At 36.6% G+C, this 15,670-nt stretch overlaps 1 protein-coding gene across 2 annotated transcripts in view; it reads right to left on the bottom strand.

Moving 5' to 3' along the window:
• Positions 1 to 15,670, bottom strand: part of DPY19L3 (dpy-19 like C-mannosyltransferase 3) — a 63,362-nt gene that overhangs the window by 17,798 nt on the left and 29,894 nt on the right. For both annotated transcript variants that reach the window (XM_074968713.1, XM_074968712.1), the window contains exons 10-16: positions 14,515 to 14,616; positions 12,772 to 12,848; positions 12,350 to 12,508; positions 11,677 to 11,799; positions 10,788 to 10,899; positions 10,059 to 10,115; positions 5,957 to 6,039 (exon numbers count right to left, since the gene is read on the bottom strand). In XM_074968713.1, the coding sequence (XP_074824814.1) occupies positions 5,957 to 6,039; positions 10,059 to 10,115; positions 10,788 to 10,899; positions 11,677 to 11,799; positions 12,350 to 12,508; positions 12,772 to 12,848; positions 14,515 to 14,616 (713 nt within the window). The remainder of the gene's footprint in view (positions 1 to 5,956; positions 6,040 to 10,058; positions 10,116 to 10,787; positions 10,900 to 11,676; positions 11,800 to 12,349; positions 12,509 to 12,771; positions 12,849 to 14,514; positions 14,617 to 15,670) is intronic.

Genomic DNA, 15,670 nt, shown 5'->3' with positions numbered 1-15,670 from the left:
TAAACTGCATGCATAAATGTCAGTTTTGCAAACTTTAATTGGGTTTGTAAAATTTGTAAGCATATCCATTTCAAGAGGCTTCCTGAAAATCTGGCCCTGAAATCCTAAATTGTTTGAGATATGCAAATAGCTGCTTAGAGCTAGGCTTTTTGGAAAAAGCCTACTAATTTCAATTTATAATGTCATTCTCTAGCTTACACAGCCTGTGAATATTTGTAGGCATCTATTTGTCATGTGTTTAAAGTAGCTTATCAGAAAAGATGTTGCAATTCTAATCTTTCACTCCTGACCAAATGACTGCTCTCCACTGTTACTGATCCAATCAGAATGCAAGAATTTTGTCATTCATCATAACTATCCTTGTTTTCATTTTGAATGAAAGTTTTCCTAAAGCGAAACAAGTGGATCTATACTTCCCACATATCTACCATGAAGGAGAGAAAATTACAACATAAGGTTCTGGAAAAATTAACCTCAGTCATAAAATCACCACCAAAGTTCCCAGACAAAATAATTAGTGAATTATTATTATTATGTGTATTGTGGTAGTGCCAAGAGGCCACAATCACAGCACTACTGTGCCAGGCATTATATACACAATGAAAAGATGGTCCCTGAACCAGAGTTTTCTGCGTAAATATATGATGACACAAAGGGTAGATACAACAAGGCAGACCACAAGGAAGCAGTGAGACTTATGATTAGTGTAATAAAAAGTGGTTACAGGATACTAGCTATGTAGCATTTGTCCAGTGTTTTGTAGGGATTGTGACCAAGGCAGATTATAAAGTGAGATTAGGACAATAAAAAGGAGCATAAACTAAAATGGAATTAGGAGGGAATTTGAAGCATAAATACCCACAGACAGACACACAACCACAACCTAACAATCAAGTAATTGTCAAGTAACTTGATACAGAAATAGGCTTTCTTCACATGCCAGTGCATGCACCTGCCAATATCTAAAGGTGTATCTTGGAGGCGGTATGAAATGGTGGCTGTAAATGATCAGTTTTTTTTTTTGTTTTTTTTTTTCATGGAGTTCCATGATAAAGTTTGAGAATGTTAAGAGGCGAGCATTACATTTTGCTAGAGCCCTCCAGGAGATAAATATTAATTCATTTCTAAGTATTATCATAAACCTTTCCTAAAACTTCTTGCAGTTCCATGTTAATCTCATTCAAAAAGGGCACAGATAATAATTTTTAATATGCCAGTTTAACTTTACTGAAAAATCATTTTTAGTGGCTTATAAAACCAGTTTTATTTGAAATTCTGAAAGTCTTTAAACTCGCTTTAATATTTAAACTTAAAACATTCAAAGACACAAGTGTCATGAATAAATGTTCCATCAAAAAGAAAACTACTTTCTCTTGGAATGTAGCAGTATGCACGTATAATGGTCCGCACCACTAGCTGTAGCAGCGACTGAACCAGAAACAAAACACAGAACTCCACCATTTGAGATAAAGAGAGTAATTCCTTCATCTGATCGTCGTAGCAGGCTTTGATCCTATGAATTAGCCATAAAGAGGGGGACATGACACACATAGCCAGTATGTTAAAGGTACAGCATGATTTGCAACATTTCATGTATGCATCCTTCCTTAATACTTCTACCTGATTCACCCACTAACAGCTGTGGTCTCTATCTAAAGCAATTAACATGCTTCAAACCACTGAATGGCACTTCTCTATTACAGAAAAATGAAGCAATTTTTACAAATGTCTGAACAAATGATATATAAAATGAAAGGATAATTTGTTTTTATAGCTTTCTGCCAAACTCAGTACCAGGCTGCCCAACCTGCAAACAATTTATTCTCTAAGAAATGTCACTAAATAATGACAAGGACTTACAGGTCAAACTGGTTTACATTATATAATTTAAATGTCATTCCAAGCAGACCTGATGGCATTTTGAACAAATAATCTAATTTATTTTTGAACCTCTAAGCTTCAACAAGTTAATTACTGCTGAACTAATGGGTAAACTGAGCACTATAATATAATGCATGAACCCTTGCTTTATCTACACTTTTAAGAATTTATAGAATTATGTAAATACTAGAATAACTCACTGAAAATAAAAGGGTTTTATAGGAATTATAGGTCTGAGATTAACCTGCATAGACTTCAGAAAGTGGTAGTAATTCTTTCTGTTCTTGGTAAACTGCTATAAAATCCAATACATTTGTTTTAAGGAGGTCCTACTGAAATAGCGAACGTTGCAATTATAGGTTGTATCAGTAGAAATAGAGTTACTATTTCTATTAAGAGGTCTCTACAGCTGAAAGCTGACTGTGGAGTTCAAGGTTATAAAAACTGGCAAATCTCAGGTTATCCTTTTTACCAGTTGAGTGTGAAGAAGGAAGGAATCTATTCAACACAGAAAGAGTTTTCTGAAAAGAGCTTCCCAAACACCGCACTCTAGAACAGATTCATCCTGAAAAGAAAATGCCATTTATTCACAGAATACCACATTAAAATATTATGAGATTAGCTGAAATTCTTAGACAATAAAACATATTCAAGGAAACTCTGTTAAGACCAATTTGGCCTCTGGATTGGAAAGACTGCAACTGACAAAAGAGGGAAGAAATACGTACATAGAAAATAACACATGCATTTTTCATCCTAGACTTGATTTTGCGCATTTGAATTTTGCGCGCGCACAACTGAATGCACCTGTAAAGTGGGCATGCACCCATTTTAGACAGTCAGTTAACACATTAATTGGTCTGCCATCAGAGTCTGTGGCTCAAAGTATGGTGCCAATAGTCTGAGGAAAAAGGGCAAAACTAGTTAGCATCACTGCTTAAAGCCTGGCATATTCACTAGCTTCCAGTATGAGATCTCTTGAGCTTTGAAACTAGGCACTGCGGCATAGGTCAGTAATGGCACTGTAAGGTAGAAATGCTGTCCTTAACTTGGAGATGGAATATGACCACTGCCTCGCTTTATTGACTTGTGTAAAAACAAATTTTTCTTTTCTTTTTCGGCCCAGACCCTTTGCAGATGGAAATCATGTGAAACTCAAAAACAATCACAAATTAGGCCAATTTCACTCAACACTTGGCCCAGATGCACTTGAAATCCAGCCAAACTTTGCAAAAAGGTTTGAATCTCAGTAAACTTTTCAACAAACCTGGCCTCTGTTTTAGGTTTGTGACAAACTTTTGCATGGTGGTTGGTCTGGTTAAAAAAAGATTCCATAACTGTAGACAGGATCTCCCTCAAAGGCAAAAGACATTACTCCTAGATCACCTACCAGCGGTAAATAGAATAGAGGCGCTCACTCTGCTCTTCTTCCCCATCTCACAAATGAGTATGGTCTCTTTCCCTAAGACAACATGAACAACAAAGCTAAGAATTTAACATACCTCCTATATGGGAATACAGAGCTCTAAGGGCTACTGGTTGCTCCCTCTTAGATTCTGTTTGTTGTGGTTTTTTTTTTTTTTTTTTTTTTTTACTGCTCCAGTACATACAAAAACAAGTGAAAAGGAAGCAGGAGTGTAACAGAGGATGTATAACATCAGAACCCCAAAGATACAATATTCTTCAGTAATGGTCCAAAACATGGCAAAAGATTGTTGTAAAGATACAAAACAGTACAATTAAGAATATTGTAATATTTTTATAAGGGGTAAATCTGTGGAAATATATATTTGGACTTTTTTTTAAACTGGACAGACTAATGCAGGGGTTCTCAAACTGGGGGTCAGGACCCCCCAGGGGGTCACAAAGTTATTGCATGGGGGGGGGTCGCAAGCTATCAGTCTCCACCCCAAACCCTGCTTTGCCTCCAGCATTTATAATTGTGTTAAATTATATAAACAAGTGTTTTTAATTTATAACAGGGCGTCGCACTCAGAGGCTTGCTATGTGAAAGGGGTCACCAGTTCAAAACTTTGAGAAACACTGGACTAATGGCTTCTATCACTCATGTGTATTTGGACACTCTTTTATACTGTATTTGGATCTGTCAGACCCAAAGGCCTTTTTGACGTGGAAAGGTTTGCAAAATGGAACAAAGTTATCCTAATTCAACAATATATGTGACCAACTGGAGTTCAGCCACACTTCATTTTCTATAAATGAATGAATAATTCTTGACATCAAGAGTTTAGAATGCAAATTCTGGCAGACCTTTATCTATAGCAAAACTGCCAAGTGGTAGTACAGTATAATGTTCTGATTCCACAACTTCATTTTAAATGAAGAAAATATCAATCCAACCTTGAGGTGCAGGCCATAAATTTGTTTTTGATTGTAGTTAGTGCACAGCTAACTAACTTTTATTTGTGACCAATATTATTTCTAGAAACATTAAATCCTAAAGAAAAATTTACTCTGTCATGATTTTAAAATGAAAATGTTAGCATTTTCAGCAGAGGGAAGATGTGAGATTTACATCAAGTGAAATCCAGTTCGTGGTTGGGACCGAAGCCACATGTATATTTTATGTATAAATCTATATCAAACTCTGTATATGGTACTCAAGAGACCTGAGCTATCAAATATTTACCAATTCTTAATAAACAAGTGGCATTAAATGGCACTGGCTGATAAAAATTAGTCATGAGGTGATGTCAATGTGGCTACAAAGATACTAAATGATAGAGACAACAAGAGCCTGCTTTCAGAATACCATTCTAAAATTAGTAACCTATTTACTTGTGAATAATTACATTGATTCTCATAGGTTGCAGAGTAGGAAAATACAGCGTTATGGTTCATAAGATTACTGCTAGGGGTGAAAAATGTTAGTTGCTGTTAAACTGCTGAGTGACTAGTTTCATCACAATACATTGTACACACACAACTTCTACGGTTGCCAACCCTCCAGGGTTGTCCTGGAGACTCCAGAAATTAAAGATTAATCTTGACTTGAAGATAGTCATGTGATGAAACCTCCAGAAATACGTCCAACCAAAACTGGCAACCCTAATAACTTCAGTTATTCAAATGTGGGATATTAAACAGCAAACTTGGAAGTAAAAATATAATGCAGTGCAATACTAGGGTGTTCAAAATATTTAAAGGCTAAAAAGCAGCAGGTTCAGGTTTTACCTCCAAAATATCTTCTCAAGAACACAACTCTGCTTTAAAAATAAAATCGCAAATGGCTATGTGAGAATTCCAAATAAATGCAATTTCCAGGGACGACAAACACCAGGGCTCTGGTAAACCCTGGTACGCCCCCAGTCTGAGTAGGTTCAATATTCACTACAAACATTTTTCACACCTCTGGCAAAGCAGGTGGTGGGCTAAATTCTAACTTCAGTGCAGCTGTGTAGGTTTAATTTGGCTGTGAGTTCTGAGTGCAGCATTCAGACCACTCTTTGCGCCAAAACCACCATGCCCCTGTGCCAGCAAGCCACTACAAATATAAACATAGATTTAAGTTATTTTAAAGTAAGGGCAAGAGACTGGCACATGCATACTCTGTAAAAACTGATTTTCACAAGTGAATGTCCCTCACTGTTTAATGTTATCTTAAAAAAAATAAAGACCAAAGGAAGCAGAAGTGCATCTGAGGAGATATGAAAGGTCACATGGAGATTCACTGATTTTCAATACTTTTTGTTGTTGTTGTTTTTGAACATCACCTTCTCCAAACTGAAGATTCTCTCACCTTTTCAACCAAGGGAATTATCTGTGCTTATCCACCCACAGAGCCTAATTGAGACAACTTGTTTCCAGAAACCTTGTTGCCAAACAGTGGTAAACTCTGTACCAGGGCACAGCAGGCTGGCAAGAGTTGCAACTATCTGTTTTCCACAGTCACTGATGTTCTAGTCCCTAGATATCCCACTCCCCTTTAATTATCCCCACAGGTCACTATAGTTCACTGATGACCTATGGCAAATGGAACAGGAGAGCACTATATATAAGAATACTGGATTACTATAAATAGCATTCAACTTAAATAAAATAAAAATACTCTTACTTAATCCAGTTCATCAGCTCCACTGTGTCTGGATCATAGAATTCTCTCAGCTCTGACAGCTCATCCATCATTCCTGGACAGAACTAGAATTACAAACAAAACAACCTGAAGACAAAATGAACAAACCAAGTTCTGGATATTGGAACAGAGCTTAATTACAAGGTAAGTGGAAATGGCTGGTTTGAAGTATTGATCTTTTCTACCTTATAGACAAGCTAAAAGGCTTTAGTATAGCTGCCCCTCTGATACCAATGATATGAGGGCCAATCTGGGGCCTGTTGAGGTCCTCAGCTGATGTAGATGACCAGATAAAAGCAGAATGATCAAGGTGGCTTTTTAACTTAACTAGACCATTCCATGGTTTTGTCACCTAGAGATTAGATTACACCTTAAATATATTTGGAAACTGAAGCTAGTGGTGAATGTGGCAGTCTATTTCTGTAGCTGATATTATGTGAGTGCTTTGGAATCTGTACTGGGTGCCTACTGGTCTATGTTATTTGTTATGACTTACAAAGCCCTAAATCTACTGTGTTGACTGCTTCTCTCCCAGTCTGATTCTGCTGCAGTTGAGATTGGAGAAGATACATTGGATAACACTCGGTTTAAAAGAGAGGGGCTGCTGTCAGTATGTGTCCTCTGAGAGTCCCTCAAATTTGAAACTTATTCCCCATTTTGGTCTGCTAGTAAATTTAAGGAGCTTGCAGACTTCCCTTATAAAATGATTAAACCAAAATGCTCAATTTTGAGGGCTTAAAATTTAAGAGGCCAGTTTAATAAAAGTGCAGCGCACCTGCAGTTCCTGTTTGGTCTTGGTTAGTGATGTCAGTATTTTTAGAGGTGCCAAACATCAGGCCACTTATTTAGGTGAATAAATTTAAACATCTACATTTTGGCTTCATTGTGGAAAGGAGAACTGCTAAAGTTATTCATACTGTCTCTGTTTGCCTAAGGATGACAGCAACCAGGATGTTAAATATCATCCATAGGGATATTAGGCTGGAAATCATAACTATAAAAATAAGATTGTCCTTTCCTCATTTCTATGGAACCTCAATCTTACAGACTACATTGTTAAAGATGCCTGTCTCTGGCAAGACGTAGGCATAATGGACTACAATAAAGATATTTGTACCCTCACCAACCAAATTTCTCAAGACATAGGATTTATTTGAAACACAACGTCAGGATTTCATGGCATAATGGGAATTCTGGACTTAATCAGATTTGTGGCCTTAGCAAGTCCTAACAATTTGTTTAGGAATAACTGACTCATACAAACACAATTTGATAATCTTCTATGTTTAAATTGTAAAGAATGCATATAAAATCATTAAACAACCTGGATAATGACTAAAAAATTTTGATTTAAAAAAAAAAAAACCCCAAACCTTTAAACCTCAATGCTGAAGCAATAACATGCTGGACAAATATGGAATGGAACTATAAGTGCAATCAACATTACGCATGGAAATCCTCCAGTACGCAGTTTTATGTGAAAGTTGTAGTCTGTAGGTTTCAGAGTTACAGCCGTGTTAGTCTGTATTCGCAAAAAGAAAAGGAGTACTTGTGGCACCTTAGAGACTAACCAATTTATTTGAGCATACGCTTTCGTGAGCTACAGCTCACTTTATCGGATGCATACTGTGGTTGCCACAAGTACTCCTTTTCTTTTTGTAGTCTGTAGTACACTAATGTAGAAAATTCATGTGAATGGAAATGTAGATGTGCTATATAACTAATCTAAAAGCTGGCTAGTGTTGCAGCCACAGCTGTAGCTGAATAAATAATCTTTCAGGCAAAGTATGTGGGATTGTAGCAACCACATGTCTTAAAAGAAGCTTTTATTAGCTTAGTCAGGATTAGGTTAATAATCCCATAAAATTGCTGGTTTAGGGGAGGGGGCTAATGCATATTTCCTCTAATAAGTGTAATCTCAAAGTGCTATGCTAAATGGGTTTGCTTACAACTACTTCACAAGAACCAGATATGATGGCCATTTAAACTTTATTTTTACATATAATAGATATGGAAGATGTTTATGCAGTCGGTGAACGTGTGGTGTGTGAAAAGAATAATTTATTAGGTGCAAAGCAAATATTGTATGTCTTGACATACAACAGAATCAACTTACACCTTCAGCTTTGTTGCAAAGGTTGGGATGGGTGATATAAATAAACCAGTCCTTTGTCACGGAAAGAAAAGATTCTGGACCTCTCTCAGTAGCGAGGTAAATCGCTGTCTCTGGCCATACTCTGAGGATTGGTTCACTGACAGCATTTTAATCTATTTGTTGAAACGTTTTCAGCCCTGACGAGGGAGTAGTAATAGTCAGAATTTTGGGGAACTGCCATTTTCCAAGTTTTTTAAATTGCGTCCTAGCTAGCAGAGGAGAATTCAATCCCCTTTTTGGAAAGTCCTTACTTAAGGGTCTGATCCTGAAAGATGCTGAGGATTTTGAGAGGAGCTAAATCTGTTCACTCACATTGAACATTCAGTACCTTGCAGAGTTAAGGTCTTAAACTCTATATGAATTAGCCTTAAACTTGCACTATTTGGATACCGGGCTCTTCAGGTAGCTTGAACACATCTATGGGCCTGATCCACACTCCATAAAAGTCAAAGGAGTCTCCTGTTGACTTCAGTGGACTTTGGATTGGACCCTATATGCTTCAATGAAACTTCAGAAATGGATACTGGATTCAAAGATCTCAGCTTGTGAAGAGTTGGACTGAATCTCCTCATAGTTGATGTGTTACCTGAGACAGCATCCTACAGAAAAATCTAGCATGGATAGAAATGGATACATCCCATCCATTTTCTGGGATGTGGAGAGGTGCTACATTTCCTAAACTGGCACACCGGAAGGAAAAAACAGTATCCCTAAAAATGTGCAAAAAACCAAAACAAAACCACATCTGCCGAAATGGAAAAAGAACCATGAGATAGTGGGACACAGTGGTCTAGATTATGTCAATAGTTTGACTTTCCATTTTGCCTCTGAACTGTATTTACTTTTTGCTTTTAAAATAAATTAATAAAATTCACAAGGAGACTTCACAGAGCTTCAGAATCTTCTCTATTCCTAGGTTTATTATGAAGATTATTATGCTCAGTTCCTTGGTTATTATGAAGATTCCCTTTCTTTTTTTTTTAACTCCGATAATGAGCTTCACCTTGAGTTTCTTTGAAGCTAATGATTTCACGGGAAACCTCTTGTCTCCCATTGGGGATAGCAGAAATAATTTCTGCATCAAAGTAGCTCCTGAATTTTTTTGTTTTTGTTTCTATAAATATAGATTAAAAGAATGGCCTGCCCAGTTGTCGGTGTTCCATTAAATTAATGATCTAAATCTCCGTGATATGACAGGCTGATCAGACTAATAGTCTACTTCATATATGCCATTATTTTGGAACTTTATTTTATCTTGGTGTTTCATAAACACATTGTTTCATGTATTTACATATAAAAGCTTGAGCCTTGTTATCTTTTGCTCCTGAGACAGGGTTGATGATAACACAAATCTTAGACTCGTTTAATTCTGTAGATTTACTTCAAAGATTGCATAAGATGAAATACAGCAGTAGAGTAGAAGATAATCATTTCTTCTCCTAAAATGGATCATTACACCAGTTAACAATCTGTATCTTAACTGCAACTTACCTATAAGTACTTAAAATTAGAACACATATAAGCTTACATTTTCAGAATATAGGAATGATTTTCATTCCTAACTGATAATTTGCACACATAACTACCACCATTGCACATGCACTTGTAGTATCTTAGGATGCAAGTAATTAGTCAGATGTGACTGTTCATTTGACTAAATGCATATGCAATTTAAACAGGCAATCAATATTTTTACACATGCAATTACATCATTTTCTTAAAATGCAGCCATAAATCTCATGCTATTAGCTAAAACCTCTCACCCAGTATTTTATTTTCAAATGTACAGTTCTGAGGCAGTATGAAAAACAGGGATATGTTTTTACATCTGAAACATGGATCTCAGACTTCTTATATACAATCAGGAATTTAATTTTTTTACCCAGGAGGGAAAAAATACAAAAATATTAAGACGAAAACATTTCTTACCTTATAGGAAAGGTACAGCAATGTGATTATTGGTACCAAATACCTAATGACCCATAGCTAGGACAAAAACCCAAAACAAACATTGATTAGTTTTTATAGTGAAATTTAAAGTTTTGATATAAATGTTCATTTATATTTCCTTTATGATTGATGCACTGACCGTGCAATGGAATCTGCACAGCCATAAGTATCGGCCTGTGCAGATCATGTTTCAAGATCAGGGCCTATTTGTTCTGAGCTAAAGACCAATAGCATTTGAAATCCTTCTATATAGAAGGATTTCAAACCACCACAAAATGTTACTTTATATTTATGCATTTTAATCTCCTATGAAGTTCAAAAAAATCTACTGTACAGTATAATAAACAAATTGTAAGTCTCTCTTCAAACTGCTGATTAATTCTAAAAAATTCTATGATTTTTATTTAGTCAAGATGTTACTAGCCTTCAGAGCTTCTTCTATATTGCCACCTAGTGCATTAAAATGGCATTGCTTAAATTATAAAACCCCAGGAAAATACTAGTTTAAATTTAAAATGAATCATTTATCTGAATACACATTTTAGAAGTATTAACTAGTGCTTTTTAAATGTTTTCATGTAGTGTAGGTGAGAGACCTAAAAACATTTGATGCATTTCATATCTACCTTTAAAAAGCTGAAGCTTCATTTGTCTAATTATGGGAAAATACAGAATTTCAAATACTGTCATAAGAAATATAGCTCTAACCCTCTGTGGTGTGTAGAGATGAACAGATTTCAGGACAAATCCCCAAACTTCAGTACTGCACAAACCAAAAGAAGCAAATACACACATATGGGATGTCCAAAGGTACTTCATTCTGGAAGACAAGCAAGTTTTCATTGATCATATGGAGCTATACTACTGTACAAGAGGGCTTGAAATTTTTTATAAGTAAATGTTGGTAAAAGTCTATTTTACAAAATACTCACAAACCAATGAAATATTTTCATCAATGATAATAAATTTACATATAAGTGAAGTAAGAAAAATGATCCTTTAACTTTTTTAGAGTTTAAGAATGCTTACTTTGCATATTTGACATGTGATGTTAACAACGTGTTTAATTGTTATAAAGCTTTAACTTTTTGAATCTCAATGTCTACTGCTATTAAATTGTCTAACCCCCACAAAATTTCATGAAAATTTGAAAATTTAAATAGATGGCAATAGAAAAAATGCTTACAAATCAATATGAATATCAATTGAAATCCTACAAAAATAAAAACTTAATTTGCCAAGCCTATGTACAACCATGAAAAATATTTTGTCTAGTCAGTAACTTCAGAGGAACTTTAAACACAACTTTCTTGTGTTCCCAGGACACTGAGGATTGGCATCATAGCAGAAGTAACTGACTAAAAGATCAAATTTGGCAGCTTGTCACAAAGGCTTGAGATGAAATACTTTGCCCCCAAAATTGTGTCTCTTCTCTGTGATCTGACTATTCTGGGAAAGATCCTGCTGGGAAGGGTTAATTGCACCAGGAAGCAGGCAGTAAGATGGAGAAAGCAGAGCATTGCATGGGGGTTATGACTAGTGTGTTAGATATTTAATATTCAACAGCTTGCAGAGACAATAAAATTTTTTAAAATACCTCATTGTGCTTAAAGCCAGGCATCCAAACAGAATTGTGTGCATTAAGTTGTAGGCAGCGCCAGGCTTCAGTAGTATTGTGCAAATTTCCATTTTATCCGTGGATTGGACATTAGCTGAACCACTGAACGAACAAACAAAAAATCAGTGCTGTGCTAGGCTTAGCAATACATTATTTTAAAATTGCACATTTGCATGCAGTTTAAAATTATTTTAACCTCTTGATGCCATAAAGACTAAATGTCTGATGTTAGTACTAATTAACTTTTCATTCTTAAAATGGTGTTTAAATATTTCACTTGCAGATAATGATGATTACAGTAATAGCACCTCCATAATGAAATGTCAGGTTTTCTGTTTTCATCTCTGGGGTGTTGGTTATGGCTTTAAATGAACTTTTAAAATAAATAAAAATGTTAGTGTAGTTATTTACAATACACTATAATGCAAATCATGGAAATATTAAAACAAATTCACATGAGAAATTCAGTGATTGCCAATACAAAATTTACCATTTTAGTTGGGTTTTTTTGGTGGGGGACAAAATTTATGCCCCAGAATCTCAGCTGTAGCCAAGTGTGACAGCACTGCAAAGGAGTTAACTGCAGCTCCTGGATTTATTATTTAGCCTACTGAAGAAAAATTCAGGAAAATCTAGTTCTGAAACACAGTACCTGAGATTCTGAAAAGCAACAACAGCAGCTGCTACTGCCATAAGCAAGAGAACAAATAGGTAGGCATACAAAAGTAATGTATCAGAGAGTCTTGCAAAAGTATTAAATGGCAGCAGACCAAATGCTTCTTCACAGAGGTACAGGTTAGCATCGAAATCTCTAAAGAAAGAAAATAAAAACAGTCATACTATAGATTTCATAACTGGTGGCTACATGAAAGGTTCACAGTTTCCTTATTGAATAAGGCAATCATGAAACTGTGCATACAGGTGAAGATTTCTACCTCTTGTTCATATCATGCACTTATTGCAGATCTTGGTTGCAAATAATAAATGTTGACCTGAAGATCAATGACAATAACTTTGACAATGAGCTGATATAATGAAGTAACACTGAAAATTTCAGATTAACTGATATCCTACCTTGTTGTTGTTCCAAATCCAAATTTTGCTTTCAGGAATTTAAATATATGTTCATCTGACTCAAGATTAAGAATTTTCTATTGGGGAAGAAAATAAAGTTACATTTTTTTGCTAGAAATTAGAATACAGCTTCTCTTCTCTTAAAGACTTCATATATTAAAAAAATTATTTAGACACTGAAATTGTGAAACAATTCATAATTGTTCAGCTGTAGCCTTAAAGTACATTTCTACTGTGCTAAACTTTGCAAAAATGGTGCTGTGAAGTTTAATGTTTGTCTTTTGATACTTTTTGTATCATGTGTTCCCAGTTACTTTTCTAACTCTCTGAGTCTTGAGATCTCAGTCTGTAGTCTGAAAGTCAACTTGGGTTCTTTCTGTTTTCAAGCATCTTCACTAATAATAAAGGACAAATTATGCCTTCAAGTAGGTTTATTATCACTGACTTTTATCATGCCCTACCGTAAGTAAGGCCCTACTAAATTCACGGTCCATTTTGGTCAATTTCACGGTCATAGGATTTTAAAAATAGTAAATTTCATGATTTCAACTATTTAAATCTGGAATTTCACAGTGTTGTAATTGTAGGAATCCTGACCCAAAAAGGAGTTGTGGTGGGGAGGGGTCGCAAGATTATTGTAGAGGGTTGTGGTACTGCTACTGTTACTTCTGCACTACTGCTGGCGGTGGCACTGCCTTCAGAGCTGGGCAGCTGGAGAGCGCTGTCTGCTGGATAGGAGCCCAGCTCTGCAGGCAGAGCTGCTATCAGCAGCAGCACAGAAGTAAGGATGACATGGTATAGTATTGCCACTCTTACTTCTGCGCAGCTGCTGGCGCCACCTTCAGAGCTGGGTGCCCAGCCAACAGCTGCTGCTCTCTGGCCACCCAGCTCTGAAGTAAGAATGGCAATACCATAGCTCCTCTAAAATAACCTTGAGACCCACCTGCAACTCCCTTTTGGATCAGGACCCCCAATTTGAGAAATGCTCGTCTCTCCCGTGAAATCTGTATAAGGTAAAAGCACACACAAGACCAGACTTCACGGTGGGAGACCACATTTCACGGTCCATGATGCGTTTTTCATGGCTGTGAATTTGGTAGGGCCCTAACCATAAGTGTGTCTTGTGGAACTCCACTGCCTTCAATCCCACTGTCTGCTAGGTTTTGATCTATTGTACAAGCAAATTGTTGATACATAAGGACTAGAATCCAGGTCACACTCCCTCAGCTGCACAGTGCTAGCAGGAGAATAATGTGACCATAAGAGGAGCTTTTCCCCCCCTACTTTTAAATGTATAGATTTGTCTCTGTGTACACACACAGCAGATATAAAGTAAAAAGCTGTCTTTTTATATAGTAACTTTTCGGAGTAGAACTGCACTTTAACTTTTTAAATGGATTTGAGTCTAACAGAAATGGATGAAAAGATTCGCAAGTAACAAGAGTGTCTTGTAGTGCTATAAAGCAGTATCTGCCTTATTCTTCTCACAGAAGTACCGATAAAGTTATACATTTATGTGCATGCATAAGTTGTTGCAGAAATGGGGTCAACTCGTGATGAGAGGGTTCCAGAAAAGAGAGGTTAAAAATTCTTGGACAAAAGATCTGAAACTCTCTTCAGCTTCTAAAATCTACTGTTTTAAATTAGGCAAAATCTCATGATTTACTACACAAAGTTGCTTACACCACGTATATTTATCTAATTCCTAACTTTACATATGTAGAAAACTTCATATTTACCTACCTTAATAAAGTTATTAACTAGAAGTGTCAAACATAACACCAGGAATACATGGAAGGAAAGTTTCCCAAGTCTATTAAGCAAGCATCCCATTTTCATGTTTTTCTAGAAATTAAATGGATTGGTATATTAGTCTTTTAAAACAAAAGATTTAGGATTTTATATATCTGGAACAAGAGATAAAATAAGCTGCTTCAAATTACTTGTTTAAATATGATTAAAAATTATTGCATATTATTAACCACCATGTGTGTTCTCCAGGTTGCTGTGGAAATCAGTACATTCTCAATGTGCCAATGGGGCAAAGGGCATTCTCTTAATTCAACATGAGTATCGGCTAGACTACATGGCCTTCTGGACGATCTCCCAGTTTAAAGCTCCAGATTTAACAATGCTCCTGGTGCCACTCACAGGCAGTTTGGGATGGGAGCAGACATTGTCTAATTAGGAGATCACAGTTCTGGTCTTATGCTGCCACACAGGATGGGTCAAGAACTATGATCCTGTAATTAGACAGCTGGTTTGACTTAGGGCTCCTTCCTACAAAGGATTCTGACGGCTTGGAGTTAAGGATCTGTCTGAGCCCTACCGAAATCAATGAGACGCCATGTGTGTAAAGGTCTGTTCTCACATATACCTTTGCAAGATCAGGGTCTCCGCCTGCATATTTGTAAATGTTAATAGCAAGTATAGAATTGTGACATTGCTGATACCTCCCAAATTGTAACATTTTTAGATGTATCCGTTAATTATCAGTGAGTAAGAGTAATCACTGAGCCTTTACTCTGTTGGAAATCGTCTAACCAACAGTAATAGCCTGTTGAAAATGACCGCCCTGAACCTTTAAGCAGGGGGGTATTTGGCTGGCTGGTGGAAAGAAGGGACGTGTGCTTTATGGCTTGGGGGGGGGGGGGGGAGAACTGCTGTAAAAGGGTCAGCGTGGTCACTGACTCATCCCCTAGGAATGCAGGGTTTAAAAGGGGCAGCTTGGGCATCCTGGGGCACCAATTATTCAGGGAGGATGGGGTTCCCCTGTAAAGCTTTGGAGTCCATTTGTTTGGCCCTATAAAAGGGGGGAAGTAAACCTGATTGCTAACACTAATTGCTGGCGCCTCCTTGTGGCAGATGTCCAGTGCAGGTACTCCATAGGAAAGGTATA

The sequence above is a fragment of the Natator depressus genome, chromosome 12 (genome assembly GCF_965152275.1).
Source record: "Natator depressus isolate rNatDep1 chromosome 12, rNatDep2.hap1, whole genome shotgun sequence".
NCBI lineage: Eukaryota > Metazoa > Chordata > Testudines > Cheloniidae > Natator > Natator depressus.
This window is presented reverse-complemented; position numbering and strand designations above follow the sequence as displayed.